Source organism: Orcinus orca, chromosome 1, assembly GCF_937001465.1.
Source record: "Orcinus orca chromosome 1, mOrcOrc1.1, whole genome shotgun sequence".
In the NCBI taxonomy this organism is placed as follows: domain Eukaryota; kingdom Metazoa; phylum Chordata; class Mammalia; order Artiodactyla; family Delphinidae; genus Orcinus; species Orcinus orca.
The window spans coordinates 7,573,105-7,598,840 of record NC_064559.1 but is presented as its reverse complement, the minus strand read 5'-3'; the positions used below and the strand labels follow the sequence as shown (position 1 = coordinate 7,598,840).

Below are 25,736 nucleotides of genomic sequence, written 5' to 3'. Positions count from 1 at the left end.
TCCTCTCCCATCTCTCATTTGAGATTCCAGTTTACCTATATGAGACCTGTGTTCCCCTTTATTTTCCATTTCCTCATCTCTCTTTGTTTTGCAACTGATATATTCTTTTGACCTGCCTTCCAGTTCTCTAATTCTTTCCTTGGCTGTGATAAGTCTGATGTTAAACTACTGAGATCTTAATTTCAGTTTTCTATTTTTCAGTTCTAGAATTTTCATTGGTTATGTTTTATATAATTTCAATTTTCTGCTAAAGTTCTTTTCTATTATTAAGTTTGCAAACATACTTTTTATAATTGTTTCTTAATTGATTTATTAGAGCCTCAATATCTGCAAACCTGTAGGTTTGTTTCATTGTCTATGTTTTTCTCTTGGTTTTCAGACAGTTCTTATCTTTTTGTATGCCTGATTATAAGTTTACTGAATGCAGGACGTTGTATAGAAAAATTAGAGAGATAATTGAGATTCAGGATTATGTTATCTTCCTTCAGAGAGAATTTACTTTTGCTTTTGGCAGTCAGGGTAGAAACAGATCACCTTACTCCAGTCAGGGTTTGAAATGATTCAGTCTTTGGGAGGGCCAGTCTGTTTATGGCTTACCACTATTCCTGGATTGTAGCCCTTTGGTGGGGCTCACAAATGAAAGTTGGGGATGTTTACTGGAGCTCCTTCTCATCTTTGCTAAGCCCTGAACTCCAAGTTCTGTGTCTCCATATCCTTGAGACTGCCAAAACTTCTGCTCAGCTGTTTAGCCTATCTGCCTCTACTTTCAAATCAGCAAAGGGAAAAGCAGCAACAAATGTAAGAATCACTACTTGAGCTTCTGCTCTTTCTGCCATTTTGCCACATCCAGACCCCTGTCCCTCTGTGATTCTTTGACACCTTCAAACAGATTTTTTTTTTTTTTAAAGAAGATGTTGGGGGTAGGAGTTTATTAATTTATTTTTGCTGTGTTGCGTCTTCGTTTCTGTGCGAGGGCTTTCTCTAGTTGGGGCAAGCAGGGGCCACTCTTCATCGCGGTGCGCAGGCCTCTCACTATCGCAGCCTCTCTTGTTGCGGAGCATAGGCTCCAGATGAGCAGGCTCAGTAGTTGTGGCTCATGGGCCTAGTTGCTCCGCGGCATGTGGGATCCTCCCAGACCAGGGCTCGAACCCGTGTCCCCTGCATTAGCAGGCAGATTCTCAACCACTACGCCACCAGGGAAGCCCCAAACAGAATTTTATAAATATTTTGTCTAACGTTTCTTGTTCTTAGCACAGGGTTTGGTCTGAAACAAGGTAACCCACCATTGCTGGAAAGAGAAATTACGCTGAAGAAATTTAAATCAAAACTCAGTCATTACATCATTTTATCCATGCATACTTCAGTTTGTATCTCTGAAAAATGTGGACATTTTCTTACCCACAATGCCATTTCATGTTCAAATTTCCTAGATTGAATCAGAAATGTCTTTTTACAGTTGTTTTAAGAAGCAAAAGGTCTGCAAATTACATTTGACTGTTGTATCTCTTAAGTCTCTTTTAATCTAGAGTGTTCTCCTCCCCTGCCATCTTTTTCTTTTCACGCCATTGACCTGTTGAAGATCCTGGGTGAAGGTCCTGTAGAATTTCCCGTATCTCTAATTTAGCTGGTTGCTTTTATTTGTTCCTCTACCACTTGTTTTTCCTATGAAATGGAATTTAACTTTATGGGCTTGACTAAATTTAGTTTCTTTGTTTCTGTTTTTGTTGTTTGGCAAGGATCCTTTATAGGTGGTGTAAAATCCTTCTTATTGCATCATATCAGGTAGCATGTAATATCTGGCTGTCCCACTTTAGTGATGCTAAGACTGATCAGTGGGTTCAGATGGCAACAACCTGATTTATCCATTTAAAAATTTTCCATCGTTCTTTGATCTGCTGATTTCATCTAGTGATACTTTTTTCGTGGATTCTTCAAGAGTTGCAAAATGCTGATTTTTCTAATTCCATCATTAGAATTAGATTTCACATTAATCAGCTAAAATTCACATTTATCAGCTAAAATTCATACATTATAGCTGTTTGGTTACTCTAAAATACAGTTTATAGAGTCAAGTTAAGCTCTTGTTTTAAATTCAGTGATGTATTTTATATCAGTTCTAAAAAATAACCCTAACAATAAATGGTTTTTCCTGTCATATAAATGTCAAAACTCTACCTGTAATGAAGCAATGTGATTGGTAATTGCATCATGTGGAAAAACCTCAGCAAGACCAACAACATGGGTCCTGCCAACATAGGTCCTGCCATGTTTTTCTCTACCCCCTTTTAACTTGAGACATTCCAGTTCCCTGACCCTCAGCCTCCTTGTAGAATATGGCAGCAAGATCCTGGTGCTTATGGGTCTGAATTAAACTAGCATGTGTGCTGCTGCTTTTCTCTGCTTGTTTAAACACCTTCTTCCTATACACTTATTCACCTCAGAAACACCAAGGGCACTTTTTCCATTCTAGGCCCAGCATCCTGGACCATGTGATTGTTAGCACCGTACCCATGAAAAGAAAATTTATAACACCCAAACAAGTAGAATGCCTTGCTGAATGATTTTGTTATTACATAGTTTGCTTGTGTTTTTTGTGGCGGCATTTCAATTTCTGAATCTTGGGAGTCAGCTCTGACTGCCAGACCCCAGCAAGTCTCCAGGTCCTGTTGAATCAGCTGTAGGCCATTTTTTGCATCAGATCCTTCTTTTCTGTTCTCATGACCACATCTTGACTCAGGTCTCTCTGCCTCTAGAGTCTCTTTTCCAATTTATCCTGTCTCCTATTCTGGTGAAACACCATCAGCCCCTCTGTAGGGCCCAGCTGCCTGCAAGCAAAGTCTGAACCTCCTAGCTGGGCATGGATGCCTCTGCACAGCCTGGCCTCAGGTGCACCTCCTCTCCCGCTCTCCTTCGCTGCCGGTCAGATCATGCATTCACTGGCCCTTTGTCTCCAGCCTCCGGTACCGTTGCCAGAGCTACCCGCCCTCCCCATGCTCCACATGCTGTCCTAGCAGCCCATCGCCTCTTCCAGTCTGAACCAGCTCAAGCTCTGCTGCTCCAGGGAATCTCCCTGATCACTGTGGTCTCCACTGCTTCTGGAGCACCCATTGTCTGTGCCGTGGTCTGGCAGCTCTCATAATCCTCTCTGTATCATAACTCAATTTGCTGCACATCTGCAATCAGACTGTATCCTAAGCAAGGGCAGGGACTCACCGTGGGCTTCTTGCATCCTTTATGCACTGGGCACAGTACCTGGCCTCTCCTAGCTACTACACCTTCCCACTCAGACTCCTGTTTTAGTCCTTGCAGTCCTCAGGCATCCCTGATTCCTCCTCTGGTTCAGGCTCTCAGCCTGGCCTTGATTCCTGACAGTCTGTGATTGAAGACCTCTTGCAGGCCTCCTCTCATCACTGTCACACACGGTAAAGTTGATGAAAGCCCACGCCCTGGGTAGAGAACTTCTCCCAGCAGGAGTGAGCTTCACCGGTTTTCCTTGGGGTGCTATTCCAGCAAGTAATCATGATGCTTATTCCATATGTCAGCTGGGAGGCCCCCAGAAACAACCCAGGCACACACTCAGCACCCCTGCCAGAGCTGTTAGGCTGCTCCGTAAATATTTATGTGGAAGTCCCCCTCCCAGACACTTCCTCATCCTCTCCTGATTAAACTCCACTTCATTTTTTAATATCTTTAAGCAACCGGAGCAAGTACCTTTCATGGAGTAATTATGCACCACTTTCTCTGCCACCATAGAACCAAAGATTTTCTTTCCTTCTGCTAACTGATGTGACAGACATCCACTTAATGGAATGATTATTAGTATGAAATTACATTTTGGCCTTTAAATTTAATTATGCCACATTCACAGCAATAAAATAAAGTTCCAAATGCAGGTGTGTTTTTCAAGGAAAGTGTCCAAGGCAATTAAGTACAGGGCAGTGGCGTCCTGTATTTAAGCCTTTTGTCTGGGGAATCTTAAAATCTTTTCCACACAAGTAGATCATGATGTTCATTTTGTAAGGGGGAGAGGTGAAGTGACTGATCTCTTGGCATGCTCAGAAGACGACGGAAAATCCAGGACCCAGGTGTCCCCTTTGTTTCCCCCCTCCCCTCCCTTTTCAGTTCTTTAAGAGAAGCATGGCCGACCTTCTATTAATTTAAATACCTCTCTCTGAGGTACTGCTTTCTGCTTCTTTAAGAGCCTGAATGAAAAAAGCTTCTATATCACATTTCATGTGGGGAAGAGCTGAGGTTCAGGGAGAGGGAATGGTTTGAAGATAGTATACTAATCAGAGAACATACATGTCTCTCCTGATAAAGCTACCTCATCTCTATTACACAGCAGAGCCTGAATGTGGGTTCCATGACTAGTTCATAAATGAAAAGCAGAACAGCGCTTGGCACATGGTAAGCCCCGTATAAGCCATGACTCAGGCCTACAGGCAGGCACCTATGTTCTCTGGATGGGAAGCATCTGGAATGCACCCTCGCTCGTGCCATGCAACAGTTTGGATGTGTTTCCGTTCTCCCCACCCAGACAAACCTTCTCAGATCCTGGGGAGCCAGGTTAAGTCCTCTTACCCTCTTCTAAGAAACCTTCCCTGGTCCAACCAATCATAACTCTCCTTTTCATAACTCCTGTATCATTTTCTCAGTTCATTCCACACACTTGAACTGAGCATTGCCATCTACTAATTAACATAGGCTTCATCGGGACACTAAATCATGCTCTATTCTGTGATATTTTTAAACTGTGGTATGAATGTTTGCCTTGTGTCTCATGGGATTATTGGGCCTTGAGGGAAAAGATCATATATATACAGTATAGTATGTCCCCCGGCCTCAGGATCGATCTTGCACATACAGCCGGAGGTCAGGAGACTTATCAGGCTAGAGGATGTGGGGGGCAGAAGGGGCCAAACTGTACACATTTTGTTGAATCTCACGTAATACATTCTTGTTGAATCGAGTTGAAATAACACTGGGTCTGAAACATAGTCCTGGGTTTTCATTCTTCGGTCCACTGCAACACCCTGTTCTATTCTGTTGGGTATGAAAGAGGTCAAGTATGTACAGAGTTCCTACATGCAACACGGTAGCAAGCACAGATGGGGTGTCTGAATCCAAAGAGTCCAGTGATATATATATATATATATATATATATGGAATCTAAAAAAAAAAAAAAATGGTTCTGAAGAACCTAAGGGCAGGACAGGAATAAAGACGCAGACATAGAGAATGGACTTGAGGACAGGGGGAGGGGGAAGGGTAAGCTGGGACGAAGTGAGAGAGTGGCATGGACATATAGACACTACCAAATGTAAAATAGATAGCTAGTGGGAAGCAGCTGCATAGCACAGGGAGATCAACTCGGTGCTTTGTGACCATCTAGAGGGGTGGGATAGGGAGGGTGGGAGGGAGACACAAGAGGGAGGGGATATGGGGATATATGTATACGCATAGCTGATTCAATTTGTTATACAGCAGAAACTAACACGTCGTAAATCAATTATACTCCAATAAAGATGTTAAAAACAAAAACAAAAAAACAGAGTCCAGTGATGACAGAATAAATACACGGGGCCTGTAAGAAAGGTGGACTCTGTGATGAATGATGGACTCTGCACTGAGACTCAGGGAGCTTTGCGGTTAAAAGGAGCGTGTGGGCGTTTCTATATGGGGAATCCTGAAAGTAAATGAAAATTAATTTACTTAACAATTATACACTGAGAGGCCAGCTTCTGGTCCAAGGTTATCCTGGGTGTTGGAGTTTCACGGGGGAGGTTGGAGGATAAGATTGGCACCTGGTCCCTACACGCCCTGCCAAATATAAACGCAGAGGTCCAGATTCTCTTCTTTTAGTGTTTATTAGAGAGGTATTCCAGTCCTGTCATTTTTTTCCCCAATGCAAAAGGCATTCTGGGGAACAGAAGACCAATAGTGTGCTTCTTCCCTCGGTATCATGTTCTCCCGGCTGCAGAGCTGATTCTTCTCAGTGGCTCACTGACATTCACACCCAGCATTTGCTCCCACTTTCATAGTCTCCTGACTGTGCTGACTGCACCAGTGAGAGCTACTGACACTGTTTGCCATTTGTTTTCTTCCAGGATTTTTTTCCCAGGAAACCATCCCGTCAGAGGCGTGCAGGTAATGAAAGTTGGCAAATTGCAGTTACATCAAGGCATGTTTCCCCAAGCGATGAAGAATCTGAGGCTGGTGAGTGTGCCAAGATCGCATGTAGTTCTGCCTGGAATACCTTTTCCTGGTTGTTGCTAGGCCTCTTCCTTGTGATTTCTAGCAACTCTACACGCGTGTGTGTATGCACATGTGCAAGCACACATATGTACACACACGCGTACCCATAAATGTTAAAAACCAGCTTCAAAAAAAAAAATGATTTGTGATGTTTGCTGATGTCTTTGGTATAAACATGCCCACCGTTGCTGATTTTAAACTCCCAATGTCAAATCAACCAGTTCACAAGAATCAGTAAAATTTAACAATCAATTCCTACTAACTGGTGCAAACTGGCCTCAGACACCACTGCGCCTGTGCCCTTCTCCACCGTGGACAGGCCACCCTTGTCCATGCCTCCCCACCCACAGAACAGAATCCACATTCCCAGCCCCCTGACCACCTGTCTGCAGACCACCTTTGCAGCCTCGTCACCTCCAGCCTCCCCCCGCCCACCTACACACACACACACCAGCTGGTGTACACTGAGCCGCTCACTGTTGCCCAGGCATGGTCCTTTCCAAGCTGTCTCCTTTGCCTTATATGCCCTCCCCCGACCCCAGCCCCTGGGCCTGGCAGAACTCTACTGACCCTTTAAGGCCCAGGTGGAATGTTGTGTCCTCCCTGCCCCCCTACAACTCCGCTCACTCTGTCAGCTGAGCACTCATCACAGGGCAGCAGGAATACCTGCTGCCCCGCCCCCCAGGAGGCTGCGAGGTCTGGGACTTAGCAAGTATCCACTGTTGGAAGAAGGGAGGAAGGGAGCGAGGGCGAGAGGTCAATACAGTGCTAGCAACAAGTGCGGAGAAACTCAAGGGGGAGAACTGGGTGTGTGTTGGAATGCAGTGTTAAAGAGTGAATTTCGGGCTTCCCTGGTGGCGCAGTGGTTGAGAGTCCACCTGCTGATGCAGGGGACATGGATTCGTGCCCTGGTCCGGGAAGATCCCACATGCCGCGGAGCGGCTGGGCCCGTGAGCCATGGCCGCTGAGCCTGCGCGTCCGGAGCCTGTGCTCCGCAACGGGAGAGGCCACAACAGTGAGAGGCCCGCGTACCGCAAAAAAAAAAAAAAAAAAAAAGTGTGACGCCTGTCCTCACCCTCTCAATGAGTCTCCTCTGCCACTAGGGCCCAGGGCTCTCTGCTGTCTTGGCCTTTCCACCCTGGAAGAACACCCCCTCACCCAAACCGTGGCTTCCAAAGGCGGAACTCAGGTGCTGGTCTGGTCCAGGCACTGGTGGCAGCTATGGAGAGCTGGTGTGTGGGCTTTCATGGGCAGCACCTGGCACTTTCCCAGGTCCTCTGGGCCACGATGCCCTTGTCCGCAGAAGGGTGGAGAGACCCGGGCCCTGAATCAGGATCTCTCAGGGAGTGTCTAGGGGCTGGCTGATCCACACTTAGATGGGAAAAATAACAGATGCCTAAGGGATTCTTACAAGTGAGATTCCCTAATGCTGGTTTCTGTTGATTGCTAGCCCTGTTGCCTTTTCCTGGTCTCTAACTGAAATCAGCCTGTGGTCAACTGGGAGAACACTAGGATGGCTGAAGGTGGCCAGCGCTTCCTGTTCTCTTTGCCTTGTCTGACGTCGTTACCAGACTGATGGAGAACACTGGAAGGCTCCTGCGGTCTCAGGAGAACTTTCCTTTTCTGGTCTGGCTAATGGTTGTCAACCAGTCAAATCAGTTGGGCAGAAAAGACTCACTGAGGGTCTACCCTGTGAATGTTCTGACGGGAAAACAATGTGGAGGAAATTTCCCACATATATCATGGACCCAACCCAGGGTCACCTCCAAGTAGGCATTTTATAAGTGATCAAATTAGTCCTTGATGTTTTATGGGACTAGAAAGTATTAATACTGCTCACATGTACATGACTGATCGGGCCCTCATGACAGCTGACAGCCATCTGAGGCCAGCGGGCCAGGCATTTCCGTGTCCATTTGAAAACTGAAGGCGCTAAGGAGGCTTTGAGTCACACTGAACCAGAGCCAGGTCCAGTCTGTTCGATTTAATCTAATATGTGTTGATTAAATGCTTCTGTTAATCTGAATAAGGCCCAGTGTTGTCCTCACAGTTCAGTGGAGGAGACAGACACGTGAACACGTCGTCAGATCCAGGCTGGGATCCGAGGCTCTAGACTGGCCCAGCAAATAACTGAGACTCTCTAGTAAGACTCAGTGTAGAAACCCCTTCAGATCCCGCTGAGCTCCTGCTGCCAACTCAGAGGAGGACGTGAAAGAGAAATCTGAGGGGATTTGGATCTTTTCTACTCTTCACGTGAGGCTTTATCATTGCCATTGCACGCAGGACTCTCGATGGAGACATCTCACACCCTCAGCTGCAAAGACAAGCATGAACGAACCCACACTGACGTCTAGATACAGATTTACGGGGTATTTGTGGGCCAGGCGGATCACCAGTCCTTCTTGGGACACTCTTGCTGCCCTTTTATACCCTTCGTGCCCTGTTCCATTCTGTCTTCCTCACGTCCTTCTTGTGAGCTTGCCTCATTTCCTCCAGAAGCCTCCCTTGGCGATTGTTTTAGCATCTTCTGCTCCGGGTACCAAAGATAAGCCCACATATGGACCCTGACAGCTGCCAAGTGAAAGACCTCGGAGCAGCATCAGAACGTCTGTCGTGAGGCCTGGCGCTAGTCATGGCCCCACCCAAACTTCCTGCTTGGCTCTGGAAAAGACACGGAGTCTCCTGGGTTCTGATATCGACCAGAAAGCAGATGTTCGCCCCAGTAGTGTCACGTAGTAGGAAGACACTCGGATTCAGAGTTCAGGTTCCAGTCCCGTCATTTACTACGTTTATGACTTGAAGCAAGCCTCAATCCCTCTGAATATAATTTTCTTATTTTAAAAATGAGGATCATACCTACCCCATAGAGTTATTTTAAAAGTAGATAAGGTAGTACGTAAGGGTGTGTTTGGCTGAGTCCCAAGTGTTTGGAGAGTATAAAGGATTATTATTGTGTAGGAGCCCTTGTTCTGATCACTCCCTCACTATCCAGTCCCTTTAGCACTTGCGTTTGGAGTTTGGGGTTATACAGTGTTTCCCCTGTTGAACAATTATATTATAGAACTGCTCCCCAGCAGTTCACATGGGTGTGTTCCATTTCCTGGAGGTGAGTGGGAATTCCACAAGATACCTTTTGTATCTCCTGGGGCTACCAAACCTAGACACATGCCCTGAACACAGCAAGTTCTATCAAGGACACCTACTTGAATGAATGGATTTTTTAATGAGGAGAGGTCTTTAAAAGCACCACCCTGGCCCTGTTCTTTTAGCTAATATGTATATGTACTACGTATGTGGCTAGTGGACCAGATCTTCTCAGGACATATGCTGACCATTTACTAGCAGGGTAAGGTTCTGCTCACCCAATTCCCATGTGTGGCAGGGTTTTTCAACAAGCAATTCTCAGACACAGCTGGGTGTCCTACGGTTCAACTCAGTTCTGACACCATTTACCTGGAGATGGCATCAGATCCCACTGCCCCCCGAGATCACCTTCCACACTTCAGACGCCAGTCACAAGCCCAGGTTGTCACATAGGCTTCAGACTGACCGGCTATAGCTTAGAGGTGCCGAGGATGCCACCACGGTTTTGATTAATTTGCTAAAGCAGCTCACAGGATTCCAAGAAACATTTTACTTACTAGATCACCAGTGTATTATAAAAGGCTATGAATCAGAAGCAGCCAGATGGAAGAGATGCCCATAGGGCGTCTCTCCGAGTTCACCGCTTTCCACGAATCTCCATGTGTTCACCAACCTGGAAGCTTTCAAACTCTGTCCTTGTGGGTTTTTATGAAGGCTTCACTACGGAGGCATGATTGACGAAATCACTGGCCATTGGTGATTGATTCAACCTCCAGTTCCTCTTCCCTCAAAGTTCCAACCGTCTTATCATATGGTTGGTTATCCTAGCAACCAGCCCCCATCCTTAGGTGCTTCTGAAAGTCACCTTATTAAAATAATAAAGACACCTTGATCATTTTCACCACTTAGGAAATTCCAAGGGTTTTAGGAACTCAATGCCAGAAATAGGGATGAAGACCAAGTATATATTTCTTATTGTATATCCCAGTATCACACAGAGGGACAGGCTGCACACCTCCATCTTTTTGCAAGTTCACAGCACCCGTGAGTCTAGAAGCAGGGCAGTTTCGTTCTGCAGAACACCTCTCCTCCCGAGCTTTCTCAGGGCTCAGGTAACCCAGAGAGGGGCAAGGGAAGATATGTTCTTGCCTTTTTTAAACTGATGTTCTCTTTCGACTGGCACCCCCAGACATTCTTCCTTAGAAACTCTGGAAATAATGGGATGAACGAGTTTGAATAAGGGTTTCAGAGGCTGAGTTTGAAACAAAAATTAGGTACAGATTCAATTAGGCCCGGCCTCCTCCAGGAAAGGAATCCTCTTCGCCCAGTTCTGATTTGGTTTAGGCTCCCATCTCCCCTGGGCTCAGCTGAAATTCTTGGGATTGCCGCCACAGGACAGTCCTGGGCTCCCTTCACCGTACCTCCCTCTTGCTTTCTCCTGTCTCTAATCTATTTTCATTTCTTCCCATTTACTTCTTAGAAGAATTTTGTTAGCCACTAATTTGACTTCTTGGACCTCAGGGGCAACCATTCTCATCTGGCCTGTCTTGTCAGTGAGCCTGCTTCTTTCCTGTGAGCTCTGCATGCTGCCAGCTCCCTCTCCCTGGGCTACGCTAGCTGCTTTGGTAGTAGTGCCTTGTTAACTGAAGTCAGGCTGGAAAAAGTCCAACTTCTTCCCCCTCAATAACCATTTTTTATTTAGATGTAAATTTCTTATATTACACTGTAATGTTTTTTCTCTTCTCATTTCATTATGTTGAAGCATGGTACACTTTGAGGATCTTTTTAGCTTTTTCTGGACCTGAACAGGGAGCTCAGGCCCAGTCCCCAGCACAGCGCCTCTCATACCCATATGGTTACTAGCTATTCCAGCTCATGCAGGCAAAGCTCCAAGCACATGCTGGTCTCTCTCTACTCCAGCCTGCACCCTGATTTCAAGCCCCTCTAAATGGATGATTTAGAGCCTGCAAGTCTATTGCTCCCATTTCTTAATCTGCTACAATGATTTTTAACCTCTTTGGTCACGCTCTTTTTTAGGAACTGTGTGAGGACCACTGACTCACCAGAGAAAATGCACATATACACATTTTTTTAAAAAATTGGGGTATAGTTGCTTTACAATGTTGTGTTAGTTTCTGCTGTACAACGAAGTGAATCAGCTATCTGTATACATATATCCCCTCCCTCTTGGACCTCCCTCCCACCCCACCCCCCCATCCCGCCCATCTAGGTCGTCACAGAGCACCGAGCTGAGCTCCCTGTGCTATACAGCAGGTTCCCACCAGCGATCTGTTTTACACATGGCAGTGTACATACGTCAATTCCAATCTCCCAATTCATCCCACCTCCCTGCCCCCAACCCCGTATCCACACTGCACAACATTTTTTTTTTTATATTTGGTGGGGAAGGTATTTAGGGACCACCTGAAGCCTCTCCATGGACTTTCTATAGGCCCGTGGTCTCAATGTTAAAAAGCTCTCGTCTAAATGCATAACATCACCTTAACATGTGGGCAGATGGGAGGGAGAGGGGGAGGACAAGGGGGCATGCAGAGGAGGTGACGTGCCACAATCATCAGTAGTGCCTTCAAAGCGTCGTTTGGCAGAGCCCCTGCCTCTGATGTTTATGACTGTCCCCTACTGACTTAAAACAGAGAATATCAGTTTCAAGAGTATGTTGCTGAACCAAAGAAAGAGAAGATAACTAAGAGAATAATCATAGAATGAAAGCATAGTGATTAAGTTACATTACAGCAAACAAGCAGAAATTTACCTACCAGAGAGTGTAAGCCCGGCAGTGACAGGGAACCAAGTGAGGAACCTGGACTTGTACTTCCGCCTGGCAGTAGCATGGTGTCATCTGCCGTACTCCTGCTGGAGCAATACTGGAGAGAGCCAGCTGAAACAGAAAGTTTACATGAAAGTCAGAATCTCAGCCTAATACTCAAAATGTCCAGGTTTCAACTGAAAATCCCTCATCATACCAAGAACAAGGAAGATCTCAATCTTCATGGAGAAAAAGACAATCGACAGATTGCAACTCCAAGATAACAGATTTTAGAATTATCTGACAAAGATTTTAAAGCCAATCATACATGTGCTCAAACAAGCAATTACAAACATCCTCAAAACAAATGAAAAAACAGAACACCTCAGCAAAGAACTAGAAGATAGAAAGAAGCAGCAAACAGAAATTTACGAACTGATAAATACAATTACCAAAATATACAGACTGGAACTTAACAACAGAATGGATAGAGGAATGAGTTAATAATGAACTTGGGGCTTCCCTGGTGGCGCAGTGGTTGAGAGTCCGCCTGCCGATGCAGGGGACGCGGGTGCGTGCCCCAGTTCGGGAGGATCCCACGTGCCACAGAGTGGCTAGGCCCGCGAGCCATGGCTGCTGGGGCTGCGCATCCGGAGCCTGTGCTCCACAGCGGGAGAGGCCACAGCAGTGAGAGGCCCACGTACCCCCAAAAAATAAAAGATAAAAAAATAATGAACTTGAAGATAGAACAATATAAGCTATCCAATCTAAAAAACAGAGATAAAATGACTAAAAAAGGTAAAATTGAACAGAGCTTCAGGGACCCACGGTACCTATAACAAAAGATCTAACAGTGGAGTCCCAGAAAGAGAAGAGAAAGAGGGCAGAGTGGGAAAGTACTTGAAGAAATAATAGTGAAAGCACTCAAATTGAAAAAAAGTAAAATTCTCTCTCTTCATAGATGACATGATCTTATATGTAGGAAACCCTAAAGATACCACAAAAGAAATTGTTCCAACTAAGAAATTCAGCAAAGTGGGAGGATGTAAAATTAACATGCAAAAGTCAGTTGTGTTTCTATACACTGATAGGGAATGATCCCAAAAGGGAATGATCCCAAAAGGAAATTGAGAAAACAGTTCCACTTCTAATAGCATCGTACAGAATAAAATAATCAGCAATTAACTTAATCAAGGAGGTAAAAGACTTATACACTGAAGACTATAAAACATTGCTGAAAAAAATTAAAGATGACATAAACAGAATAATATTCCATGTTCATGACTGAAAGATTTAATATCATTTTAAGATGTCAATACAACCTAAAGCAATCTATAGATTCAATGCAATCTCTGTCAAAATCCCACTGACTTTTTTTTTTAGAAATGGAAAAATCCATCCTAAAATCCATATGAAACCTCAAGACCCCAATAGCATAACAATATTGAAAAAGAAAAAAAAAGTTGGAGGGCTCACACTTTATGATTTCAAATTTTGCTACAAAACTACAGTAATCAAAACAACATGGTACTGGCATAAAGACAGCCATATAAGCCAATGAAATTGAATAGACAGCCAGAAATAAACTCTCAGATATATGTGAAATAATTTTTGACAAGGGTGCCAAGACCACTCAGTGAGGAAAGGACAGTCCATTCAATAAACGGTGTTGAGAAAACTGGATATCCACATGCAAAAAATAAAGTTGGACCCTTACCTAACACTATATTTTTAAAAACTAATGACCTAATTAAAAATTAAAGACCTAATATAAGAGCTAAAACTATAAAACTCTTAGAAGAAAACAGAAGAAAAGTTTCATGAGACTGGATTTGGCAATGACTTTTTTGGATATGCCACCAAAGGCACAGGCAACAAAGAAAAAACAGACGAATTGAACTTCATCAAAATTTTAAATGTTTGTGCATCAAAGGATGCTACTGACAGAGTGAAAAGGCAACCCACAAAATGGAACAAAATATTTGCAAATCACGTATCTGATAAGTGAATAATTTCCAGAATATAGAGAGAATGCCTAAACTTCAATAACAATACCAAAACAGCCCAATTCAAAAATTGGCAAAGGACCTGAATAGACATTTCTCCAAAGAAGATATGCAAATAGCTAAAAATCACATAAAAAGGTGCTTAACATCACCAATCATTAGGGAAATGCAAACCACAACCACAATGAGATACTACTTCTCACCTGCTAAGATGGCTATTATTAAGGAAAAAAAACAGAAAACAACATGTATTGGTATGGATGTGGAGAAACTGGAACCCTTATGTATTACTGGCAGGAATGCAAAATGGGGCAGCCACTGTGGAAAAATAGTATAGCAGTTCCTCAAAAATATGAAACATAGAACTACTATTTGATCCAACAATTCCACTTCTGGGTATAAACACAAAAGAATTGAAAGCAGGGACTTGAACAGATATTTGTACACCAATGTTCATAGCAAGCATTATTAACAATAGCTTAGCTAAAAGGTGGAAACAACCTAAATGTCCATGGACAGATGAATAGATAAACAAAATGTGGAATATACAGACAATATTATTCAGCCTTAAAAATGAAACCACATGGATGAAACTTGAAGACATTATGTGAAATAAGCCAGTCACAAAAGGATAAATATTGTATGATTCCATTTATATCAGGTATGTAGAGTAGTCAAAAACATAGAGACAGAAAGTAAAACAGTGATAACCAGGGGCTGGAGAGAGAAGGGAATGGAGAATTATTGTTTAGTGGGTACACAGTTTCAGTTTGGGATAACACAGAAGTTCTGGAAATGGATAGTGGTAGTGGTTGCACAACAATGTGAATGTAATTAATGCCACTGAACATAAAAAAATCTACCTGGGGATTCAAGAAGGTAACTGATTGTGAAAATGACTATACTGCCCAAGGCAATGTACAGATTCAATGCAATCCCTATTAAATTACCAATGGCGTTTTTTACAGAACTAGAACAAAAAATCTTAAAATTTGTATGGAGACACAAAAGACCCCAAATAGCCAAAGCAGTCTTGAAGGAAAGAAACGGAGCTGGAGGAATCAGACTCCCTGACTTCAGACTATACTATAAAGCTACAGTAATCAAGACAATATGGTACTGGCACAAAAACAGAAACATAGATCAATGGAACAGGATAGAAAGCCCAGAGATAAACTCAGGCACCTATGGTCAACTAATCTATGACAAAGGAGGCAAGGATATATACAATGGAGAAAAGACAGTCTGTTCAATAAGTGGTGCTGGGAAAACCAGACAGCTTCATGTAAAAGAATGAAATTAGAACACTCCCTAACACCATACACAAAAATAAACTCAAAATGGATTAGAAACCTAAATGTAAGACCGGACACTATAAAACTCTCAGAGGAAAACATAGGAAGAACACTCTTTGGCATAAATCACAGCAAGATCTTTTTTGACCCACCTCCTAGAGAAATGGAAATAAAAACAAAAATAAACAAATGGGACCTAATGAAACGTAAAAGCTTTTGCACAGCAAAGGAAACTATAAACAAGATGAAAAGACAACCCTCAGAATGGGAGAAAATATTTGCAAGTGAATCAACGGACAAAGGATTGATCTCCAAAATATATAAACAGCTCATGCAGCTCAATATTAAAAAATCAAACAACCCAATCAAAAAATAGGCAGAAGACCTAAACAGACATTTCTCCAAAGAAGACATACAGATGGCCAAAAGGCACATGAAAAGCTGCTCAACATCACTAATTATTAGACTAATGCAAATCAAAACTACAATGAGGTATCACCTCACACCAGTTAGAATGGGCATCATCAGAAAATCTACAAACAACAAACGCTGGAGAGGGTGTGGAGAAAAGGGAACCCTCTTGCACTGTTGGTGGGAATGTAAATTGATACAGCCACTATGGAGAACAGTATGGAGGTTCCTTAAAAAACTAAAAATAGAATTACCATATGACCCAGCAATCCCACTACTGGGCATACACCCAGAGAAAACCATAATTCAAAAAGGCACATGCACCCCAGTGTTCATTGCAGCACTATTTACAATAGCCAGGTCATGGAAGCAACCTAAATGCCCATCGACAGATGAATGGAATAAGAAAATGTGGTACATATATACAATGGAATATTACTCAGCCATAAAAAGGAACGAAATTGGGTCATTTGTAGAGACGTGGATGGACCTAGACACTGTCTTTATAAAGAATGAAGTAAGTGAGAAAGAGAAAAACAAATATCATGTATTAATGCATATATGTGGAATCTAGGAAAATGGTACAGATGAACCGGTTTGCAAGGCAGAAACAGAGACACAGATGTTGAGAACAAACATATGGACACCGAGAGGGGAAAGCCACGGGTGGGGGGGGGCAGTGGTGGTGGTGGGATGAATTGGGAGATTGGGATTGACATGTATACACTGATGTGTATAAAATTGATGACTAATAAGAACCTGCTGTATAAAAAAAAATTTTTTTTAAAAACCTACAAAAACTTAAAGGAAAAAAAAAAACTAAGTGAATCCAAATAAGAAAAGTCCAAAGAAATGCACATCAAGATTCATTCTAGACAAACTTCTGAAAACTAAAGACAACAAAAATATCTTAAAAGCAGCAAGAGAGGGGCTTCCCTGGTGGCGCAGTGGTTAAGAATCCACCTGCCAATACACAGGACACGGGTTCAAGCGCTGGTCCAGGAAGATCCCAAATGCTGCAGAGCAACTAAGCCTGTGCACCACAACTACTGAGCCCGCATGCCACAACTACTGAAGCCCACACGCCTAGAACCCATCCCACAACAAGAGAAGCCACCACAATGAGAAGCCTTCACACCGCAAGAGTAGCCCCCACTCACCACAACCAGAGAAAAGCCCGCGCGCAGCAACAAAGACCCAACACAGCAAAAAATTTAAAAAATTTAAAACTTTTTAAAAAAGCAAGAGAAAAATGACATCTTCCTTATAGGAGAAAAACAATTTGAGTTACAGTGGCTTTCTCATTAAAAACCATGAAGGCCAGGGACTTCCCTGGTGGTCCAGTGGTTAAGACTCTGTGCTCCCAATGCAGAGGGCCTGGGTTCGATCCTGGTCAGGGAATTAGATCCCTCATGCCACAACAAAGATCCCGCATGCTGCAACTAAAACCAGATCCTGCGTGCTGCAGTGAAGATCCCGCACGCAGTATTGAAGATCCCACGTGCTGCAACTAAGACCCGGTACAGCCAAATAAATAAATATTAACAAACAAACAAACATGGAGGTCAGATGAAAGTGGCACATTTTTCAAGCACTGAAAGAAAAGAACTGTTGAGCCAAAAACCGATACTCAGCAAAATAGCCTTCAAGAGTTACGGGAAAATCCAAACATTCTCAGATGAAGGAAAAGTAAGAGAATTTGTCACCAGCGGACCTATTCTAAAAGGATCGCTAAAGGAATTCTCTAAACAGAAAGTAAATAATAAAGGCAGGAATCTTTGAACATCAGGAAGAAAGAACATGGTAAGCAAAAGTAAGGGTAAGTAAAATAGACTTTCATCCTCCTCTTGAGTTTTTTAGATAATCTTTGACAGTTGAAACAAAATTTATAACACTGTCTCCTGTGGTTCTAAATGTATATAGTGGAAATATTTAGATCAATTATATTCCACAATTATATGTCTATGTCTCTCTCTATATATATATATACACACACAAACAAATACACTCAAAAACATTACAGAATTCTAAAAAAAAGTAGTAATCCACCAGAAATGCAAGAAAAAGAAAATAGAAGCAAAAAAGAAAAAAACAGAATAAACAGAAAAAATTTTTTAATGGCAAACTTAAAACCCTAATATATGAATAACCACATTAATTATGCAAGTGATCTATGTAAAAAATATAAATTGTCTAAAATATACTAATTAAATGACAGAGATTATTAGAATGGATTTTTTTAATGACCCAACTATATGCTGTCTATAGGAAACTCGCTTTAAATATAGGCACGTTGAAAGTAAAATGATGGAAAAAGATATATCATGAAAACACCATTCATCAAAAGAAAGCTGGAGTGGCTATATTAATATCAGATAAAGTCGATTTTAGAGCAAAGAAAATGTTGCTAAAGACATAGAAGGACATTATATAATGGGAAAAAAAGGTCAATTTACCACAAATACATAGCAATTCTAAATGTGTATGCACCAAACAACCCAGTTGCAAAATGTGGGAAACAAAAACTGATAGAACTAAAAGAAGAAATAGATAATAGACTTATGGATACGAGTATAGCTGGGGACATCAACACTCCCTGTCAACTACTGACAGGACAACTAGACAGAAAACCAGCAAGGATATAGAAGGATTCAACAACAGATCAAACTGACATTTATAAAACTCCACCCAGCAGTAGCAAAATACACTTCTTTTCAAGTACCCACAGACTGTATACCAAGAAGGACCATATTCTGGGCCATAAAACAAGTCTCAATAAATGTAAAAGGATTCCTGTCATACAAAGTAAATTCTCTGACCTCAGTGGAGTTAAATTAGAAATCAATAACACATTTTGAAATGAAACCAAACCTGCACCTCCTAGCTCTGTGTCTGGGACTTGCTTTGTCCACAGAATTTATCTAGTCCAATCTCCTCGTTATTCAAGTGAGGAAACCGGAGTTCAGGGAGGAGACATGATGTCTTCAGGGTCTCTCAGGTGCTCAATAAATATGCATTGGATCGATTGATTAGTTAAACATAACAACACAACAGCAACTCTTTCTGGAATAGCTACTCCCACTGGAAGGCACAGACCTGAGCTCACCATGTCTGTAACCCCTTCTGGGGTCTCTCCTCTGGAACCCCAGCACCTTACATCTCCCTTTATCACACACTGTCCTGCTAGAACCCTGATTTCTGGCTGTGCCAGAGCTCCTCCCAGGGCAAGGACCAAGTCTTATTCATGACAGCTGCTTAGCCGATATTTAGTGTATGAATGGATAGATCTTTTCTTTAAGGAATCCTGCCTCCCAGGAGGACAGGTCCTCTCGGTGGATTCTGTACAAGGTGGAGAGCACAGTGGAGTCAGCAGGGGTGCTGTGAGCTCAGGAAGGTCATCCAAGGCTTTGGGATTTCCTGCTGCCCCTTGCGAAGGGCTGCCGTGGCTCTGCAGCTGCTTGATGGGTTGCAGGTCTGTCTTCTTACGTGTCCTGCTTTGGATGCCCCAGCGCACGCCCACCACCTCCCACCCCTCTACTCTGCTTTCATCCTGAGGTGGGCAGAGTAAGAAAACTTGCCTGCATTTTCCCCTCCTGTGATCTGATTCCAGAGGTTTTTATCATGCATACATTTCTTTTCCCTCTGATTTATATCCATATTTAAATCCTGTTTAGGGAAGTCATTATTGAATTCCCTCAGGCTTTTTGTAGAGAGTATATGAGATCCTTGATAAGCTTAATATATTTTTATTAAAAATTAATAAGAAAGCTATATTGTTTGCAACTTTAAATCATAATTTAATTCATTTTATTTAATGTATGACCCACAATTCTACAATTACTTAAAAGAAAAAAAAAGCTGTGATGAGATTGAAATCAGTTCTGGGGACCCGATCTTTCAAAGAACCTATCTTTACTCCTGAGTGAGCCATGCCTGTCATGTGGCAGGCAATCTGTGCTTCCATTTCTCATGTGACATTTAGAGTCAGTACACGGGGGGCAGCAACACCCCGTTGAAGGCTTCAAATAGGTCCTCTGTGGAAGAATACAGGCAGGCTCTTTTTAAATGCTACCATTAAAAAAATAAAATTTAATGGAAAGAGATAAGCTTTTCCCAGCACAGGCTGGCTCTGATTTTATATTTCCTTAATCTGTTTTACATATTGCTGCAGGAAATTAAATCAAAATTGTTCTCTCTGACATGTGCATGTGTGGCAGTTGGGAGGGGCTGAGAGAAGGGAGACACAGAGCTACAGGAAACAATTGTCCTGGTTTGTCAGAGATTTACTATAACTTTGTTTTTGGGAGAAGAAAAGACCTCCTCATCTTCTTGCTGGGCTGAGGGGCTGTGGCCGCCATGCAGAGGCAGTCTGTGCTGACAGCTACATAGGGCTCCCTTCCTACATCGCTGAGAACTGCTGCCCCAGCTCACCTGTAGGCCCAGGTGATGTCCAAGACAAGGACCAGACGTCCTGCTGGACCAAGTCTGAGTTTTGGCTTCCCGTCCTGTATACTCAACCTGCCATATTACTCTCTCATACACACACGCACACACACACAGAGAACATAGTCATCACCATAGTTTGCACATTACTAAATCCTATTTCTTTTTTTCTCTCCTTTTCTCTTCTACCCCACCCATCACTCAGAGAAAATTACAGTGTTTACTTGTTAATCCTATTTATACTTGGTTTTACCTTCTAGACAAATGGTATGGATTTTTTCCAGTCTCTTCAATGTGGTCCTCTGCACCCAGCTATGCCCATTTCCTCTCTGCTTCCAGCCACCCCTGTGGATAGGATCCTCTAACCTTAGTATCTCAAATCCTACACATACACACCCAGGCGTTGCCCCCGCCCCACTTTTGCTACCGGTGCTGCATTCACCACCAGATAAGAGAACGTAGGTCACAACCAGCAGCATCTTGACTAGGAAGACCTTCATGGCTCCTCAGGGTGTCTCAGAAGCCACATGTCAGAGACCCTCCAGGCCCTCTCCTTGGTCACTGAAGACTGTTTGCAGGTGGAGGCTGCACAGTGCAGTCATGGAATGAACACGGGGTTCACCCTGGGCTCCCTCTCAGGCCAAACATGAGGACATTGCGCCAGATGGTCTTTATGGCCCTCCCGCAAGGAAGCAGGCTGGAAGGTATGGAAGTGAGGCCTGGGGAAGGCCAGGTGGCTTCCCTTCCTGGCTGTGGCTCTGCAGTTCGTGAAGGGTTGCAGGGCCGGAAGCCTCCTCTGATCTCAGGCACCTGCTGTGCTGTGGGATGAGCAGGAATGAACAGGAAGACTCCAGATCAGCCACAATTAACTTTGTCTCTTGAGGAGTAGGCCTTATTCTTTTTTTTTTTTTTTTTTGCGGTACGCGGGCCTCTCACTGCTGTGGCTGCTCCCGTTGCGGAGCACCTGCGCCACCAGGGAAGCCCCATAGGCCTTATTCTTAAAGCTGGAAGGGAGGAGAAAGTGAAACATATGACTGGAAGAAAGGCAGCGAGGAAGGAAGCTGGAGCTATAATACGTCTGAAAACGTGCAGATCGACCTTACCCTTCAGAGTGGTATGAAGATGACTGTCATGTAGCCTCTGAGTCAAGTCCCTGAGAAGCACAGAACATTCTCCAGATGAGGAACCTGGAGAAATAAAACAGGAGGACACAGAGAAGCTGATCTGGGAGTTCTCCTGAGAAACGAGGCCAGGCCCTCACCCAGCAGAGAGCTGTGAGGGGCCGGGAGGGCGAGAGCCCTCACAGGTCAGGCAGGCCTTTCTCCAGCCGACCTGTCCATGGGGCTTGGAGGAGCGTTATTTCTCTTTCTGCAAAGAGCTTTTCAAGTGATGCTCCTGGCCCATTCACCCTCCTTTGTCAGATCACAAGTACAGCTGGTCCTCTGTCAAGTGGAAGGGAAGAGAACATCTAAGCAGCTTTCGAGTGAGAGAATTTCCCATGAAGGGCTCGAAGCATCTCTCCAGTCTCTTTTTACAATCGCGCTCTCATGCAGGCCCCTGCCTGGGACCTTGAGATGTCTAGAACAACAGAGGACCTGGGGAGTGGGGCGGGAGGGAGACAGGAGACATTTGTTCCCTGAATGGCATCAAACATTTGTTGCTGATCTTCTGCCCAGAGGCATGTCACCGAGCTTGGCTGCCTCCAAGGTGGAGGCTACTCCCAACTCCTCCCCTCGATCTCGTACACCCCTCACCCCACCCCACTGCACCTCGGGATTTGCTTGCAGATGCTCTGCACCCACAGGGCAGACCCACTCAGGCTACTAAGAACCAAATCCTCACGGCCCTGACTCATCACAGCCCCCTTCTGGTTTTCCAGCTGGCATGTCACAGGTGATGGGCCTGCCAGTGCAGGATTACAGCCAACGCCACGGGCAGAGCTCTTTTCCAGGCTGGGACACCAGAGCCTGAGGTGGCAGGCCTTTCCCTTTTTTTCCTCTCACAGTAGCTAAATCTAGACCCCGTCTGTCTGACTGTTTTCCTTTATCCCAGCTAAAGGGAACTTTTTTTTTTTTTTTTTTTTTTTTGCGGTACGCGGGCCTCTCACTGTTGTGGCCTCTCCTGTTGCGGAGCACAGGCTCGGGACGCGCAGGCTCAGCGGCCATGGCTCACGGGCCCAGCCGCTCCGCGGCATGTGGGATCTTCCCGGACCGGGTCACGAACCCGTGTCCCGTGCATCGGCAGGCAGACTCCCAACCACTGCGCCACCAGGGAAGCCCGGGAACATTTTTAAAGAGGCCAAAAAGCCAGGAACACAGGCCAAAAGCACTCCTAGCCCTGAACACCCAGTAGGATGAAGGGGTGCTCCGCAGCTCTAAAGTCTCTGTGGCTTTAAAGAGGTCCATACCCAAGAATATCCACCTCCAGAGATTTATCTTAAGCAAATATTCAGCAAAGGCAAAAAAGTCCTATGCTAGAAGAGCTACATCATAACAAAAACTTGGTAGTGATCTAAATTTCTAAGAGTAGAATTGTACACAGCCAGTAAAATGGTAATTATGTTGGCTGTAAGTCACCACTGAATAATAAACAGTTGTTATTATTTGGTGAGAGCTCACTGTATCGGTCGTTCTCAACCCCGAGGGCACGTTAGAATCTCCTGAGCCCAGGCCTCACCCCCAGAGAACAGGCTTCAGTTGACCACGTGTGGGGTTTGGGCGCTGGTACCTTTGACAGCCCCCAGTTGATGCTACTGTGCGGCCAAGGCTGAGAGCGTGGTACTGAGAGGCAGGTGCTTTTCTGGGCGCCTAGCACCCCCCAAAGTCTCTTTACCTATCTCTCGAGGCACGTTCGTATTGAAGACAATGGGTCTGGTGCCCCCCACCCCGTCGGGGAGCCCCCAGTTTGGGCAGTGCAGGATGGTACTGTTTATCTCTAATTTATTGCTCGGTAACAAACCATCCCCAGAACTCAGCAGAGTAAAATAACCACCCTTTTATTATGCTCACCGATGCTCTGAGTCAGGAATTCAAACGGATCGCAACAGGAATGGCTCGCCTCTTTTCCATAACGCCTCTTTTCCACAGTGTCAGCTGGGAAGACTGGAATCTGGCTACCTTCTGGCTGATGGCGGAAATCGTCTGTAGACTTCCTTATGCACATTTCTGGTGTCTAGGCTAGGATGACTTGAAAGATGGACTCAGCTAGGACTCTCAACCAGAGCATCTCCACTTGGCTTCCCCAAGTGGCTTGGGCTTCCTCACAGCGCGGAAGCTCATGGTTCCAGGAGCAGACACACTAGTGAACGAGGCAAAGGTTGCATGGCCTTTCTGACCTAGCTTTGGAAGTCAGTAGCATTAATTCCATCATCACACTCTATTACTGAAGTTGTCACAAACCCATCCAGATTTCAGAAATATTTTGGAGGTAGAATTGGCAAGATTTAGTGAAGATTGAACATGGGGAGTGAAGGCAGGGACTGTCAAAATGCCAGTGTTCTAATGTCATAGGACATGAAAAGAATACAAAAATTGTATGTATACATTATATGTATCACAGTGCATATAGATGAGAATTAAATGCAGCATGCAAAAATGAAAATTATATTTTAAGGCGATAGCAGCATAGTAGTTCATCTTTACTATTACTTAATCATTTTAGTAACTCTTCTCAAACCTCTTTACCTACACCAAACCTAAGCTCTAATAATCCCTGAAGATTGTTGTTGCACAGCAGGCCCAGCATGACTCAAGTAGTAAGTCTGCTTTCCAAGCACCACGTTACAGAATCACCCTTGTCACTTCATTGCTAGTGTGGAGAACCACCGTGCTGCTCACACTGCAGACTCTGGGCTTCTTCGGGCTCCTGGTGTCATGGGAAAAGACAAGGAGAAGGCAGGGACCTGCCTAATTTGGGGTTCTAATCCGTCTTCTTTCTCTTCCCTTTAGGCTTTTGATATTATGAGAGTGACACATGGCAGGGAGCACAGCCTGATTGAAGATTTGATTCTGCTCTTAGAAGAATGTGATGCCAACATCAGAGCACCCTAAGGGAACCCCCCCATAGAGGGAGAGACAGCTTATATACCTTTACTGAATGCCTTATTGAGGTCACACACTCTATATTTTGTTTGTTGTGTGAACCTCCCCTATTGGAAATGCTGTTCTGTATTTACTTTGGTAAATAAAGTCAGACATATGGTTTGCACACCACATGAATCTTTAGTTGTAGAGAAGCACGATTATAATAAATATAAAAAATTTGGTTGAAAATGCCATCTGCTAATTATTTTCTTTGCTTACTCACTGGTAATGTTTAAGATCTCAGCATTAAAGATAGAAAATCCTATTAAAAGCATAACAGAATAAGTTGTAACTTTCTCCTTAGATAAACGGAGGGATAGTTGGATAAAAATCAATGTTTTCATATTTGCTTCCAAGCAAAATCTTAATGTCCATTTTGGCAAGAAGCAAGATTTTCAGATGTCTTCACTGCTTGCGGTAAACGATATGTATATCCATGATTCACTTCCAAATACATCTGCAACACAAGAAGTTTTACTCTAAATCCTACAAAGATGTCATGTTAGGTTTTATTAGAAAAGGACAGGAGGTCTTAATGGAAAAAAAAGAAAACTGTTTTTCATATGTCTCATGGCTCTTTGTGTAACTCATTCTGAGCATTTTATAACCCTTTGTGTATGTCATGCTTTTGGAAGGGGAATTTTCTTCTATAAATCTCTATGTCTAAGGTTCGACCCTGTGATCTACATAGCATGGGGCTCCATTATCCTGCAGGAAGCAGGGTCCTAGCATCCCAGCTCAAATCAGGTTTGCTTTCTTTTCTTTTTTCTTACTGTTTGTTATTCCCCAATTATGTGGCCTGCTTTTCCACTTTCTGCTTTAGACAAACACAGAAACCTTTTCTTTTCCTCTAGCAAATAATAACTTCTTTCATGGCTCCGTGATCCTGTGAGCAGTTTAGTCCCTCAGGCTTAGAGAAGACTCCAGGAGTATTACTGAAGCTGACAGGAGTCTCACAGAGCTTCCTGTCACCCACACCTTATTTTACAAGCAAGAAAATGAGATACAGGGAGTGATGGCAGAATCCAGAGCAGCAACTCAGGAGCCTCCCCCACCACCCCAGAAGGAGTGGCACATCCTCCGGCCACGTGGCCGCACTGCGGCGGCAGCCATGTCAGAATGACACATGGACGTCTGGTCGAGCCAGAAGGAACCAACCTCATTTTGCAGCAGAGAAAGCTAACGCCTAGAAACTGGAATCCACGTGAACACCTGGTGGGCACTGTGATCACTGAAACGTGCCTGATCTCGCGCACGCTGATGAGTTCTGCAGCCGTTTCATCAGCGTGCTTGGCTCGGGCTACTGTCCATCAAGTATTAGGCACCCCTCAAGCACACAGTATCTCTAATAGCCACAGTAGCCCAACAAGGTAGGTGTTTTGAAGCCCATTTT

General features: G+C 44.0%; 1 protein-coding gene across 1 annotated transcript in view; it reads left to right on the top strand.

Moving 5' to 3' along the window:
- The window catches only part of SMYD3 (SET and MYND domain containing 3), a 714,793-nt gene extending 690,256 nt beyond the window's left edge, over window positions 1-24,537 (top strand). The window contains exons 11-12 of the mRNA XM_004270962.3: window positions 6,108-6,216; window positions 24,209-24,537. Coding sequence (XP_004271010.1) covers window positions 6,108-6,216; window positions 24,209-24,310 — 211 coding nt within the window. The 3' untranslated portion in view covers window positions 24,311-24,537. The remainder of the gene's footprint in view (window positions 1-6,107; window positions 6,217-24,208) is intronic.
- Window positions 24,538-25,736: the final 1,199 nt, after the last annotated feature.